The sequence below is a fragment of the Chanodichthys erythropterus genome, chromosome 13 (genome assembly GCF_024489055.1).
Source record: "Chanodichthys erythropterus isolate Z2021 chromosome 13, ASM2448905v1, whole genome shotgun sequence".
NCBI classification, from domain to species: Eukaryota; Metazoa; Chordata; class Actinopteri; order Cypriniformes; family Xenocyprididae; genus Chanodichthys; species Chanodichthys erythropterus.
Window position 1 is genome coordinate 43,813,546 of NC_090233.1, and position 16,555 is coordinate 43,830,100.

Below are 16,555 nucleotides of genomic sequence, written 5' to 3' on the forward strand. Positions count from 1 at the left end.
AACTTTTTTGGTATGTGTAGCTCTCATGAAATCCAAAATGAGCCAATATTTGGCATGACATTTCAAAATGTCTCACTTTCACTTTCAATTTGATATGTTATCTATATTCTATTGTGAATAAAATATAAGTTTATGAGATTTGTAAATTATTGCATTCCTTTTTTATTCACAATTTGTACAGTGTCCCAACTATTTTGGAATCGGGTTTGTAGGTGAAAAACAGTATGTGACAAAATAAGTATGTCTGAATTCACAGAACTCATAAAAAGAGTGGCCAAAAGTACCTGAAGATTCTGAAGTGTGCATACAATGGACTCTTTACTATCCCATGAGGCCACAGGAGAGGATTTATAAATGGCAGTGAAGTGATGCAACTGAAGCTGGTAGGTCACATGATAATCACAACATGGCTTATGTAGCACATCCAGATTACATTCATACAACACACATTCATAATAGAATGTACTTTTACATAGTGAGCATACTTTTTTAGCAGTTGTTAAGTAATTACTTATTCAAAATAAGTACATACTCAAGAGAGTATGTGATTTCGTACACAGCCACCAACTGTCTTTATGAGTGAGTCATTGAATCTTTCACTCAACCAATTCATTCAACAACACTGATTTATTCAGGAATGTTACACCTGTTGCTTCGAGGCTCAATGGTTGATTCGGCTGTGGCTTTGTTTGGAACAATTTTAATAGCTGGAGCAACAACAAAGTAACTGGCAACCTTGTGTCTATCATCTTGTGTCTTACGTCTAACGCATAATACGCTGTTCTAAAAATGTGGAGCTCAGGGTAAAATAAGTTCAGTCATTAATGTCACCATGAAGTCAATTGTGCCCTCATAATCTTTAATCAAAATTCTCCTCCCTCTGGCCGTTGCATATATATTTATTATATATATTATATCTCTTCTCTGATGAGGTCTTTACTGGCGTGAGGGAAAGACAATCCGGTACTCACATGAGATCACAACAATAGCAAACCACAACGATCCAATCAATTCCCAAAGAACAAAACCAAGTCCTGTTTCCTGTTCAAGAAGCCGTTTCTCTCGGATATGAGGAAAAGATCATCCCAACTTCCGTTTTACACCTATTTTAAAAACGCGTTTTTCACATTCCACTGCCCTGAGTTTTGCAGTTGTTAAAACGCCCCCTTAAGGCACAACATTAGAACAGTAACTTAAAACACTCGTTGTGTGTTAAAGATGGAGCCAGAGGCCTCCTGGGTAATGATGCAGTCCTATACCCACCAGACAACCTTTCCCATAATGTCTGCAGTCTAATCTAATGCAGTGATGAGGTCATCCTCACTACATCTCCTCTCTCTGCTGGAAACATTCTCTGCTTTACAGATGGCAGACTTTAACCAACCGGTTTGTCTGCTTCTGTGTGTGTAAGGGGGTTACTTCAGGACAACAGTGTTTTCAGTTAACCCGCAATAAACACCCTGCCCAGCTGCTAACTCACCCCTCCCTGAGTCCACCTCTAGGCCTCTGGAACACAGCCAGACAGACATTACAGGAACCTCTGAGAATATGTGTGTGCATCTGTTTGTGCATACGAATTCAGTTGTGTGTAAAAGTACCCTGGCTCATTTTGCGCATCAGACCATATTGAGATTAAATACTCAAGGATTTTCCCCATCATTCCAATTACCTTTCACACTGGCCCAAACAACACAGGGGAATAAGTAATAGCAATAAGACATATGGTAAACATGTAAAAGGTTTTATTTATTTGTTTGTTTGTTTGTTTGCGGAAATAGCCTGTTAATTTTCAGTGTTCTGGAGCACTTTGATTTCTTTTTTATTTCCTTTTTCCCATCACATATTTTTGTTATAAATTAGGTATCAATTGACAGCTTAATTCGAGCTCAAAGCTCAAAATTCATCCTGTGTTTTGAAATTGCATATTGATTTATGGTAAAAACATTTACCCCTGGTTTCACAGATGAGGCTTAAAGGATTAGTTCACTTTAAAATGAAATTATTCACTTTCAAGCCTTCCTTATTCAATTTGGGAAGAAAGTGTAACGCCTCTCACAGTTCAAAATGCTTATGCTCCATCCTACGCCTTCCATATTCAACTTACGGAAAAACGTATGCAACTTACGTAGCGTCAGTTGAAAACGGATATTTTATTTTACAACTTGTTAAATATGGATATTTTTCTTACACAAATGCATCGCTTCGCTTCATAAGACCTTTATTAACCCCCTGGAGCCCCCCGTTCACTCCCATTATAAAGCTTGGATGCGTCAGGATATTTATTAACATAACTCAGATTGTGTTCATCAGAAAGAAGAAAGTCATATACACATAGGATGGCTTGAGGGTGAGTAAATCTTGGCGTAATTGTAAATTTAAGCCTAGTCCTTGAATAAAATGCATGTTTGAGCTGTCTTAACTGAAAGCAACTTGCACTGACATATCTTAATTGTTTCATTGTTTTGTCTCAAGATGCACACCAGTAATGTTTTTTTTCTTCTATGGTACGTTTATAAAAGCTACTTAAATGCCCTAATTGAACTAAGGCCTAATCCTGGCTTAATCCAAGCCAGGTCTGTGAAACTGGGTTTTAGCGGGCTCAATTTTTGTGCAATCAACTTCAGATTTGGTTAGCAATTTTAGAGTCCAAATTATTTAATAAAAAAAATATATATTATATATATATATATATATATATATATATATATATATATATATATATATATATATATATATATATATATAAATAAAAATGTGTTCAGTACATTAGCATACAATAATCTGCTGAGTGTTTTCTTCAAAAAGAGATCAACTTTAGGTCTGTATTCCAAAGCATTCATGAATTACAACCATTTAAGTTTAGACCTATGCTCAAAAAAGGGAGGCGACAGTTAATTGTTAATCAGCATCATAATATAAACAAAAACATAAATCAGACTAGGAATGTATATTATTATTCAACATAGTACATCTTGATAATGTAAGATGATATATTATGGAATGTTAAATATTGTGTAAATATAAATATTTTTTTTATTATTGTTTTACTGAGTACTTCATGCAATAATGTCACAATATTATATAAAATATAACATTATTACTACTGTTATCATTATCATCATTATCCATAAGAAGCGCTAACCTCATTTCTGTCAAACTAAAATGTGTTAAATATCTTCAAAACATAGAAGAAAAAAAACAGACCACTAAGCCATGCTTGTCAGATCTCATTAGAACAATGTATTATGAAAGTCACTGAACCGCACATTTTAAAGTGAAAATCAAAATCCGGAGCACCTCAGTTTTTTTGGCAAGAGATAAACATTTAAGAAAAACAAAGATCAAAAAAGCAAATGTAGGCTGCACTATTCAGTGTAGCAGCGATAATCCAAGCTTGAATGTGGGTACACTGTGTGAAATATCTCTCTCCATTCAGGGGTGAAAATCTTCATTAACATGCTTGAATAGGCTGCATAATATTATAAGCTATTTCATGCTGTCGTGCTTCCCCTCTTCCTCTCATGTTTAATTTGCTGCTGTTTGTGTTCTACTCTGTGCGAACACAAAGAAAATGAAAGTGCAGATGAGTCTAGCCCTAAGCCATACAGGAGAACATCAATAGGGAATATTAAGGATGTGCATGTAAAGACAATATGTTAAAAGCTTATCAGAACTCGACACAGGATTTGCTCAGGATTTGCTGATTTATTAAATGGTGCTGAATAATCAAATCGCTAGTAATTTTAGCTAACCTACATATCTACAAATTCCATTATATTCAGTATTTACTAAAGCTCTATAGATTGTCAGGAATAACATAGAGGGATATTGTAGTGTATAATATTTTGCAATTCTATACAACAGCTTTGTTAATTAAAGGGAAAAGAGTAAACAAAAAAAACAAAAAAAAAACCCTACATCCCACAATTTATGTTTTAGTATATTCAATCCCAATCAAAATGGGTAGTTCCTCATGAAGTAATTTGCCAAATTGTATTTTCAGTTTCCAGGTTGACAGTAAAAAATATCTAGTTGAGTCATGAAACTCTAGATAGGTCCTGGTGCATTGTTTGCTGTAAGCTAGTCCAGCGCTTTCAGAGTTCTTCTGAATCCCTCCACCTCCCCCAGCTACATCTGCCTAGATCTGCTATGGGATTCATGTATGTCTATTCATGCAGCAGCAGCATATCTTATATGTTCACAGCAGTGTGTCTGTGTATCTATTAGCAGTAGCAAGTCCATACTTGTTCTGCAGCAACAGCAGCAGCAATATTCAGCAGTGTAGCAGATCTGTTACTTATGATTTGCAACTCAGGCTGAGATTGCATGACTGGACACAACTGTTGCATGAATGTTTAACCAGAATGTGTTGTAAGTATTAGAACACGGTTTAGTGTGTACTTTGCCTAAACAGTTTTCACTAACTGTTGTGTAATGATTTGATTTACTCAATCGAGAAGAGCATTAAGATTGTTCATTTAAAGGGTAAAAAATTATGCTGACTCTTAAAATATATTTAAGCACTGGCAACAATGAATATCAATTATAGAAACAAATACAGGAAACATAAAAAAAAAAAAAAAAGTAGACTGAAAATAGTCCAGTAGAGTCACCAGACTGAAGATTCATCTTCATGTTATGTTTTACGATTTGCAATAATGCAATGATAAAATTGTGTGTCATTTATTCAAAAACCTAAGATGTAAGACTATTTTCATTGAAACTAATAGATGAACTATTTCTCTACTGACAGGTGGCTCTGAAAGCTGAGTGTTGGAGCAACTCCAACACTCAGGGGCATGCAAAGTGTAGACCTACTAGGTAAAAATAACACTGACAAAAATCAAACTGATCTCCAGAGTTTCAGGATTCATTCCATTTGTGTAAAACGACAGAAAGGCTACAAAAAAGTACCAGTCATTGTCTGCTGTTTTTTCTTTTCTTTTTTCTTTTGTTTGTTGGGGGGGCCACACACAATGAGGGTGAGTGAGTAAAAATAGAGTGTGTTTATGATTGCCAGGGAAATGGAATGTGCTTGTTTAGGTAGGAGAGAATAATTTGAAAAGCACTTACAGCGCAGCAGACAATATTTCCACACTAAAAATGGCAGTTAAACAATGGAAATCAATGCGGGTTGAGTCACTGGATCATTCATCAGGATTTAGTTACATTGCATTTTGTATTTGTATATTAGGTGAGAATATTACAATTTGTGTTATGTAAAATCATTACTGTATAATCATTTTATATATATATACACATATGTATACGTATGTATATAGTGGGTACAGAAAGTATTCAGACCCCCTTAATTTTTTTTATATTGCAGCTAAAATCATTTAAGTTATTTTTTTTCTTTATTAATGTACACACAGCACCCCATATTGACAGAAAAACACAGAATTGTTGACATTTTTGCAGATTTATTAAAAAAGAAAAACTGAAATATCACATGGTCCTAAGTATTCAGACCCTGTGACACTGATATATTTAACTCAGGTGCTGTCCATTTCTTCTGATCATCCTTGAAATGGTTCTACACCTTCATTTGAGTCCAGCTGTGTTTGATTACACTGGAAAGGATTAGGAAGGCCACACACCTGTCTATATAAGACCTTACAGCTCACAGTGCATGTCAGAGCAAATGAGAATCATGAGGTCAAAGGAACTGCCTTTCTGCTGCACTTAAGGTTCCTAAGAGCACAGTGGCCTCCATAATCCTTAAATGGAAGACGTTTGGGATGACCAGGACCCGTCCTAGAGCTGGCCGTCCAGCAAAACTGAGCTATTGGGGGAGAAGAGCCTTGGTGAGAGAGGTAAAGAAGAACCTAAAGATCACTGTGGCTGAGCTCCAGAGATGCAGTCGGGAGATGGGAGAAAGTTGTAGAAAGTCAACCATCACTGCAGCCCTCGACCAGTAGGGGCTTTATGGCAGAGTAGCCCGACGGAAACCTCTCCTCAGTGCAAGACACATGAAAGCCCGGATTGGAGTTTGCTAAAAAAACACCTGAAGGACTCCAAGATGGTGAGAAATAAGATTCTCTGGTCTGATGAGACCAAGATAGAACTTTTTGGCCTTAATTCTAGGCGGTATGTGTGGAGAAAACCAGGCACTGCTCATCACCTGTCCAATACAGTCCCAACAGTGAAGGATGGTGGTGGCAGCATCATGCTGTGGGGGTGTTTTTCAGCTGCAGGGACAGGACAACTGGTTGCAATCAAGGGAAAGATGAATGCGGCCAAGTACAGGGATATCCTGGACGAAAACCTTCTCCAGAGTGCTCAGGACCTCAGACTGGGCCGAAGGTTTACCTTCCAACAAGACAATGACCCTAAGCACACAGCTAAAATAACGAAGGAGTGGCTTCACAACAACTCCGTGACTGTTCTTGAATGGCCCAGCCAGAGCCCTGACTTAAACCGAAATTGAGCATCTCTGGAGAGACCTAAAAATGGCTGTCCACCAACGTTTACCATCCAACCTGACAGAACTGGAGAGGATCTGCAAGGAGGAATGGCAGAGGATCCCCAAATCCAGGTGGGAAAAACTTGTTGCATCTTTCCCAAAAAGACTCATGGCTGTATTAGATCAAAAGGGTGCTTCTACTAAATACTGAGCAAAGGGTCTGAATACTTAGGACCATGTGATATTTCAGTTTTTCTTTTTTAATAAATCTGCAAAAATTTCAACAATTCTGTGTTTTTCTGCCAATATGGGGTGCTGTGTGTACATTAATGAGGAAAAAACAATGAACTTAAATGATTTTAGCAAATGGCTGCAATATAACAAAGAGTGAAAAATATAAGGGGGTCTGAATACTTTCCGTACCCACTGTATATATATATCTCTGTGTGTGTGTGTGTGTGTGTGTGTGTGTGTGTGTGGGTGTGTGTGTGTGTGTGTGTGTTTAAGATGAAAACACCTCTGGAAATATGACTAATGTAGCCATAACTCACTTTAACAGATTTTTATGATTCAACGACATGTCTTTAAAATTTCATGCATGAATGAGAATCAGTGTGGCACTTCCAATGATTGACACATGAACTAAAAGTGGAGGCTTTTACTGTAATGAGCTGTGGCTGGTCAGCAGTTAATCTTGGTGATTGTGGTCCTGAGGTCTACATAAATTGTGGCAGATAAACAGGCACCTGACTTGTAGGTGGAGTCAATGTGGTTTTAATCAAGTTATTAGAGGAACAATGAGGCTATTATGCAGATTTTAAAATAACCCAAATGCATCATTATTTCTTGTAGACAAGCCTTTAATCTAATCACACTTCATATTCTTCCCCATTGCTCTTTCTATTTCTCTGTTTCAGAACAGAGGTCAACGTGTCCTCCTCCATCTAGCCAAGATGACCGCAAATGTATGACATCATTGCTAATGCCTCCAGCATGGACCACCAATTTATCATCCTTCCCGCTTTTCATTCCCCTCCTGTTCACCTTACCTCTCCTTCTATGAGCTGTACACTCACTCACAATTATCCTGCAAGGCTTCTCAGGGACCAGCTGTAACTCTGTGCTGTTCTATAGGTCAATGGATTCCTACTGTTTTTTGTTTATAGTACAAAACAGTGAAATGTATTAATTGGTTTATTAGTGGTTAGCAGCAGCCAATAAAAACATGGTTATGGCAAAATCATGTTTATCCTCATTGCAAATGAACAAGTATTTTTACTCACATAGTCATGAAAAGCTTTGGCTTCACTTGAGTGCTCACAAGTTTCTCTCCTCTCAGGAGCAGCACAGTAGAGGTCCCAGAAAACACTGCGATAAAAGATGCACAATATAATATAAAAAGACTAATACTGCAGTCTGAGAATGAATTACTCTCCTCAGTTAATTAAAGCCCTATTTGGATGGCACTAGTTTCCCCTGAGGAAATGTTTGTTTCACAGATGTACTTTGAGATTTTTTTATCCTGTCAGAATCAAATATGTCTGTTTTCTTGCACAACATTGGTATAAATTACAAAGCATATACTGTTCAGCTAACTTTCCAGCTAATTCCATCTGGATGAGAATGTCTGTGATTTACAGTACCATTCAAAACTTTGGGGTCAGTAAGATTTTTATTTGAAACTTGGCATCTTGGTATTTTAAAGAAATTAATTTAGTCAGTAAAGATTAATTAAATTGATCAAAAATGACACTAAAGACATTTATAGTGCAACAAAAGATTTCTATTTCAAATAAATGCTGTTCTTTTAAAATATCTTTTCTTCCATATCAAACCATTCTATCACAATTCTAAGTAAAATAAAAAAAATACTGATGTCTAGTACTGAGAAATAAACATTAAAGAGAGTCTGATCACAAACTGCACAGAACAGCCATCATCCTTACTTTAAATATTCCTTCCCTTAATTATTATATTGTATACTGTAATATTATTATATAGTTATTATACAACATATTTTTTTTGTATATTTTGGTAGGTTTTGATCTCCATAATGCCCACAGTCAGAATATAAACACTCCACCTCAGAATCAACTAGAGATCCCATGAAATTACAGACACTAATCCCATTTAAACAGTGCTAAACAGATTTTCTTACCACCACCATGAGTGCAAGAACCCTGGCGGCTCTCCTAATGTTATGTTCTTCTCCCATCGGATCTGCCGAGTTAAACAGAGAACAAAGGAAGAGTTATAAAGATTCGGTGACAAGTCGACCTGTGCTCCCTTTGTGATTTAAACATAATTAAGGGCGAATTCTGCCATGGAGAGCTGAACTTTGAGTCAAACATGGTGCCCAGAATAAATTTGAGAGATAAAACTGTAACTTGGCATCTGTTTTAAACAGTCTCAATGTGACTCAGTCTGACTTCAATCATTATTCATTTTAGTTAAACAATTGACACTTTGCTAAGCTCCATTCTCCTTGGTTGTTAACTTGGCAGACCATGCCAGTGGAAGGAATTGGACATTTTCAAAGAAGTGGCAACGTTTTATTATATTGTTGTATAACTTCTGGAAAATAGTGGACTTTCCAAGTACACAGGACTTCCATAGGCTTATAATTAGAGCAAAATGTTGTCCGATAATACAGTAGATGGCTATTTTGCTAAGGTAGGACTGGTCACTAACAGGCTGGGCTTAGCAAAGGTCAGTTATTAAGCCACTATAGCCAAAAGTATACTCTGGTTTTTACATGTATACAAGGGTATGCGTACATTTCATCGTCAGCATAGTATGTGTGTACTGTACATGTACAGTCAGATTTGTCTAACCGCACATGCAATGTTCACCTTCAGGTTTTTTTGCACTAATTAATTTATCCACAAGTTGGCAATACTGCATAGTTTAATTTTTTCACAATCAGAAAAGAAATACTGAATGAGATACAGCAACAACAACAAACTACTGGAGATGGCAACAACCAGAGGTAGGGGACTGGACTTGACTTAAAGGATTAGTTCACTTTCAAATTAAAATTTCATGATAATTTACTCACCCTCATGTCATCCAAGATGTTTATGTCTTTCTTTCTTCAGTCGAAAAGAAATTAAGGTTTTTGATAAAAACATTCCTGTAATTTTCTCCATTTGGTGAACTTCAGTGGACTCCGAACGGTTGAAGGTCAAAATTACAGTTTCAGTGCAGCTTCAAAGGGTTCTACACGATCCCAGATGAGAAATAAAGGTCTTATCTAGAGAAACAATCATTTTCTAAAAAGAAATAAAAAATGATACACTTTTAACCATAAATGCTCACCTTGAACTAGCTCTCTTCTTCTTCTTCTCTATTAGAATTCTGGCAGTGTAGTCACTGCTAAGTGTATTACTGCCCTCCACAGGTCAAAGTTTGAACTAATTGTTATATAATTGCACTAGCATATTGTATATGACAATTTAGTTCAAACTTTGACCTGTGGAGGGCAGTAATACACTTAGCAGCATCTACACTGCTGGAATTCAAATTCAAAGAAGAATAAGAGAGCTAGTTCAAGATGAGCGTTTATTGTTAAAGTATAGATCCCTTTGAAGCTGCACCGAAACTGTAATTTTGACCTTCAACCATTTGGAGTCCACTGACGTCCACTATATGGAGAAAAATCCTGGAATGTTTTCATCAAAAACCTTAATTTATTTTCAACTGAACAAAGAAAGACATGGACATTTTGGATGACATGAGGGTGAGTAAATTATCAGGAAATTTTAATTTGAAAGTGAACTAATCCTTGAAGTCTGACTCAAGTCGCAAGTCTGTGACTTAAGCCCAATTTGTGCGCGCACCTCACAAAAAATGTAACTACACATTGCGACGATGCAGACTGCGAGATCTGTGATTAGTTGGGTTGGTAGCATTTCTGGCATGTTCTGGTCGGACAAGCGCAGAAAATTCACCCTCCTTCTGCCTCAACCAGTTCACGGGTTATACATACTATCTCCTCCGACACCTTCTCTCATTTCTGCATTTTAGTTTTAGTAATTTCACTAAAACTGTTTTTCAACATCAATCAACTCCAACATGATCAACAGCAACTCCGCTCAGCTTCCGTCACCATTGTTTGTAGTAGCCTAAATTCAAAAGAGCAGCAAAGAAACTCAACACAGTGGAACATAGAAACCCCACTGCCAGGACATTGGATATAACCAGCACATCTTCATTATCCTAAGCTAACCTGTTTGTTATAGTTACTTTTACTAATAACTTAAGAGAACAATGTGTAAAAGAGCATGCGTCTTTTATACAAAACTGTTTTCAAATGTAGCTTAAAGGCTTATATTTTTAGCAGGCCAGGCAAACGTAACTCTGTCTTGCCCTTAATCATTTTATTTCACGTCCAAATATATGAATTATGAACAAAGAACTGTCATTCTTTCCAAGCAATGATGTGCTGAGTTAGCTAGCTAGCTAACCTAGCCGTCAGATTTTCCTACCAGGGCTTACTGCATATGCATACATCAATATTACATCATTGTTGTCATGATAAATAACACAAAATTACTGTATCTGCATTATTGTAAGGGTAGGTTTAATGTTAAGTAGGTGTATATGTTAATAAAGCCATAAACCATCATGCTGGAAGCACAATCTGATTTTGTCAGATTTTGCTAACGTTAACAACTGTTTCAATGGGAGATAGCAAAATCTGACAGGGTAGCAAAAATTGTCACAACACTGGCATTTCTCCCCTTGGGTTTTATGTTTCGGGAAGGGAAAAAAATTCAACCACCCCGTCCAAACTTTTAGGATACCGGGTATCAGGTTAACACAATCCATAAGCACAACGCTTCGGCATGTTCCCTCGCTCGAAAGCTTGACAGACCTCCCGCGCCTAGTAACGGTTGCTAAACCACGATTGACCTGTGACGGTTTTCGGGCGTGGCTTAGCGAAGGGTCAATTAGTTCAGTTCAGTTCTCCGTTGTCTCTCTGTTTGTTTCTATGGCTACTGATTGTTTTAGTTCTCATCATTCTCAAATTGTGAAAGAATTGTTGGGAGGGAGCATGAAGAATAATTTTCACACATGAATTGGCTCTGACCTTAACCTCAGTGTAAGTTTTTGGGATGTGCTGGAGGAGACTTTACAGAGTGTTCACCTCTTGCATTGTCAATACAAGATCTTGACCAAAAAACAATGTACCTCTTGATGGAAATAAGTGTTGTGATGTTATTTCCATCAAGAGGTGCATCAATTTTTGGTCAAGATCTTGTATTGACAATGCAAGAGATGAGCACTCTGTAAAGTCTCCTCCAGCACATCCCAAAGACTTTCAATGAATTTAAGGTCTGGACTCAGAGGTGCCAATTCATGTGTGAAAATGATTCTTCAAGCTCTCTGAACCGTTCTTTCACAATTTTAACCCTAGTGAATCTTGACATTGTCATACTGCAATATGGCTATGATACATCTTAATACATGGTTGTTTAAGAAATAAAAAGCTACACACTCCATCTTTAGGGGTTCAAAGAACCGTCGCCAAACATATAACATGCTAGAAACATAATAAACACTGTAATAATGATCCATTCATAGATTCTTAAGTATTTGCCTATTAAAATCCAAACAGCGACTTTTTTTTTTTTTTGGCCAAGCAGTGTAAGTTAAACATATGACATTTACTATAAAACTAATGTAATTAATGTTATTGCATCAAGCTTGTGCATTTACCTTTAACAGTTTTTACCTACAAAATTTTTCTTCACGTAATTGTTATTGTAATAATTCAGAATTATAATAATTATAAAAAAAGTATTATAATAAACTATTTATTGTGGCATAAATAAAAAAGTCATTTAAAGCATACTTTAGGTTTAAACCTACCGCACATTCTTCTCAGTTCTCATCCTTAACTCTTTCTCAAAAGACTAAACAGGAACAGAAAACTGCATCCATCTCAATGAGATCATCAGTTTTAGTCACTGACCATGTGAGATGGGTTTACAGACATTAAAGCGCTGACGACAGCTGGCATAAACAACACGGGTGTGCCCAACATTATCTCAATACATTGCTGTGAGAGCCACGGCTATTTTTGGGTTCAAGTCCAGCGGGAACTGGTTACATGAGCAGGGTGGCAAAAGACAGGAGTCGCAAAGGAAACCGGCCACAATGAACGGGGCGGTTGGCTTAGTCATAGAGGCTGGACTGAGTCACGACAGCAGTGTCTGGCTTGCTGATGTTCACGTCTGAGCGGTGGGCCAGCCTTTGTGTTTTTACCTCTGTGATTGTGCCAGTCTCATTCTGTTTTCCCTCCTCTCCCTTTGTTCCGTTCCAGTATTTATCTGATCCGCTGTCATTCGCAAATATTTACTTGACTCAAGCTACAACACTCGTCTGCATCTGCATTTACTTTTACTCTTCAATTGTATCTTGTCAGTGATCATGTCATCAGTAAGTGAGCTGAGATATAAACATCTCTTTCCCAAACACAGTTGGAGAGGATGACAAGCCATTAACATTGAGTGTCTCTGTTACAGACCCTTCAGAAGAGATTTAAAACTGTCTGATGAATTGTGGCTGCAATGCAAACAGGTCTCAAAATGTCCATTCTTTGTTTCGGGTCATCCAAGGGCCTTTCAAAACCAGCTATTTCTAACTAAACCTTCATGCTGAAGATAAACAAAGTTAATTTAGAGAGCAGAGCAAGTGAACGCTCAGTCCTTATGAGAATCTGTGTAAATAAGCTTACAGACCCCCGCTGTATCTCTATGTATTAAGATGTAACAGTTTGCCCAGTATCTCATGCCAGTGTGGCTTTGTATCCAGTGTAATTAAAATAAGCTGGGATCAGAGAACAGTGAGGGTTCCATAGGAGCCATTTACTGGTATTGTAAGCCTAACTGTAAATATTATCTCCAAAGAAGCACATCATCTTAAACTGATCACCTTATTTACAGTAGAGAGCTTAGTGAAAATGCAAAAAATAAAAATATATTGGTTGACTTACCTCCGACAGGAAGGTCTGTGCTGATTTCTGAGCTCCCACATGTAGCAGATATTCATACACATAGAGAGCTAACCTGCAGAGACAGAACATTAAGAGGATATTGAGGAAACCTACTTTAAAGCATCATGTCATACTGTATACGATCCTTCACAATGTCTTTATCTTAGGTCCTGTTCCAATGGTTAATTAAAACTCAATTGTTCAGTTTATGAGAAATAATTATCATGCCCTCTCTAAAATAACAAACTTAACTTGATAGTTCAGCCAAAAATAAAAAATCAGTCATGATTTACTCCAATTCATATTGTTCCAAATCAGTATAACTGACTCTTTCGTGAGACAAAAAAGGAGATGTTAAGCAGAATTGATTTGAAAGAACTCAAAATAAAAGGTTAATGAACAAAATGTTAATTGCTATCAAAATCTATGAGTCAGCTAATCTAGTACTTCAATAGAGGAGCAAATAACATGCATGAGTACTACAAACTATTTGATAGTTCTGCTTACTTAAAATTGGGAACATCATAACTCAAAAAAAAAAAAAAAATGATATAACCGATTACCTAAATTTTTTTGAATTAACCCAACTTATTCAGGTTTACAGTGTGTTAATACTGCTTTTGTCATACAGTGAAAGTGAATGGTGACCATTTAACCTCCAAAGATAACATAAAAGTACCCGTGCAATATAATTTCAAGTCACCTGAAGCCATATGAGAGGTTTCTGTGAGAAAAAACACTGAAAGACTGAAATTATTTCACCAAATATGAAAATTTTCAACACTGTATGTGCATTTTCAATATTGCACAAATGAGATTTGAGAGTAACAGCAGAGGGAAAGATTTTTAGTGAATAATGACTTTGATTTCACTCACAAAAAGCTATCATATGACTTCTGAAGAATGTAGTTATAAGGACTAATGATAGTTGTTATGGTGCTTTTTTGTCATCTGTCATTGCCATTTTTTGCATCCCGAAAGCAACCCATATGTAAATTTAATAAGGCAACTCAAGTCCTAGTTTGTAGATCATAATCAAGACAAACTCTGAGTTCACAAAGAGTTCAGTCCTCCATTACTCTTCAGTTTTACAGTCTGCCATGGATGTTTTAAGAGTTCCATATCTCTGCGATAACATTTGGTTATTTTTTGTATTGGAGAAAGTTCATTGTATGGAGGATTTTCATATAGAATTTTTTTAGTGTCCTCTATGAATGTGTGAGTGAACCTGAGTCAGCAGAGTCCAGCGGCATCCTATTAAATTTTATCATTTCAGGCACAGTCAAATCTAATTATATTTCACATGCATGCAGACGTATTCCCTCTCCTGCTTGTTTCTGCAGACATAACACTTGATGCACCGAACGACCTCCAAATGTTCAGAGAATGTGCATACGCTCCCAAAAAAACAAAAATAAAAAATATATGTAGAGCATTCAATAAAATGTATAAGACAGTGTTTGTACAAGAGAAGAAAGTACTGAAGTGGAATAATGACAGCAGAGTTTAGGAACATTGGCAAACCAAGATCAAACACAAGCAAGATTGAGGGAGGAGATTTGGAGGTTGGAGGAAAGACGGGGGGTCCTGAGCTCCTGAGAATCAATTCTCCTGAGATTGTCAGCAAACTTTCATAATCTAATGATGAAGAATAGAAAAGAGACAGAGGATCTTTCCAGCAGTCCTCTCCTTTTCTCCAAATGAGCAAAATCCAAAAACTTCAAGCTGGAAGGGAAAAGTTTCAAGAGCTTAAGAATAAAAGATATTGTGCACAGACATACTTCACAGATGAGATTTTTATATTTTCCTGCTATAAACCTTATGTAGCCCCACCCCTTTTCAGCGCTGGGCTCGTTGTGTTCTGTCTTCCAGTTTGTATTTCCACATAGCATAAATATAAGATCTTACAGATTTATCAATGAACTGGTCATTTTAAAATCTTCCCAGTCTACTGACATCTCATTGATTTCAATGCTCATAATAACTTTTGTTAACTCTTCAAAAAGTAAATCCACCTGCTATTTACTCTTCGACAGCAGTAGAATAGCATAGAGCATAGAAATACAGAACTGTTGCAAAAACAGAATTTCAAAGACAAATTTCTAAAGATGGCTGTACACTTGTTTCTCTGGCACATAAGGTCTATAGGGTTTTGTGGATGATTGCTAGGGTACTGCTATTGGTTGTTTTGGTGTTCTGAATTGTAGCTAAGGCATTGCTTGGTGATTCTTCTGGGTATAGTTGCTAAGTAGCTGCTTACTGCTTTATAGTCAAAAAGTCCTCTTCCCTCAAAGATGTTTTCCACTTTGTTTCATCATATGCTTGGCGAATATGACTTAGACAGGTGTAAGTAGATTTAAAAGGTGCCGTAACTTTAAAAATATCATGGATCATGTCAGTTATATTGCTCCATCTGCCATTTTTTGCTATTGTTCTTGCTTGCTTACTTAGTCTGATGATTCAGCTGTGCAGCTCCAGACGTCCTGCCCTTGTCTAATGCCTTGAACATGAGCTGGCATATGCAAATATTGGGGGTGTACATATTAATGATCCTGACTGTTGCATCACAGTCGGTGTTATGTTGAGATTCGCCTGTTCTTCAGAGGTCTTTTAAACAAATGAGATTTATATAAGAAGGAGGAAACAATGGTGTTTGAGACTCACTGTATGTCATTTCTATGTACTGAACTCTTGTTATTCAACTATGCCGAGGTAAATTCAATTTTCAATTCTATGGCACCTTTTAAAAAAATAACAGCACTTCAACAAGCCACACAATTTGAGCTATTATTCATGTCTTGCAGTCAAGTTGATGAAGTTTAAATCCAATATGGACAATAATAATGATGCCTGCCTTAAACACTACCAATAAGACAATGCTGACCCACATATAAATATAGAAAATATTTCCGTTGTTCTTTAAGCTGAATTAATGAAAAAAGGAATTTTGTTTCATTTATTTGTTTATTTATTTATAAATAAACTTTTCCCTGCTTAAGCTTTTAGTACAGGCCAAAGAAATATAACAACTAACCAACAAACAATCTAAAATTAAAAATAAAGAATAAAAGTAACAACAACAAAATATGTAATATAAAGAGAAATAAATACAAATAACCAATTAATCAATTACGTAAACCCTAGATAAA

General features: G+C 36.5%; 1 protein-coding gene across 5 annotated transcripts in view; it reads right to left on the reverse strand.

Annotated features, from left to right (window-relative positions):
- Nucleotides 1–16,555, reverse strand: part of ssbp2a (single stranded DNA binding protein 2a) — a 49,728-nt gene that overhangs the window by 15,448 nt on the left and 17,725 nt on the right. For 4 of the 5 annotated variants that reach the window (XM_067405562.1, XM_067405563.1, XM_067405565.1 and 1 more), the window contains exons 2-4: nt 13,407–13,479; nt 8,565–8,626; nt 7,690–7,774 (exon numbers count right to left, since the gene is read on the reverse strand). In XM_067405562.1, the coding sequence (XP_067261663.1) occupies nt 7,690–7,774; nt 8,565–8,626; nt 13,407–13,479 (220 nt within the window). Of the gene's footprint in view, nt 1–7,689; nt 7,775–8,564; nt 8,627–12,280; nt 12,402–13,406; nt 13,480–16,555 lie in introns of those variants that run through there. The other variant, XM_067405566.1, reaches the window with a different exon arrangement.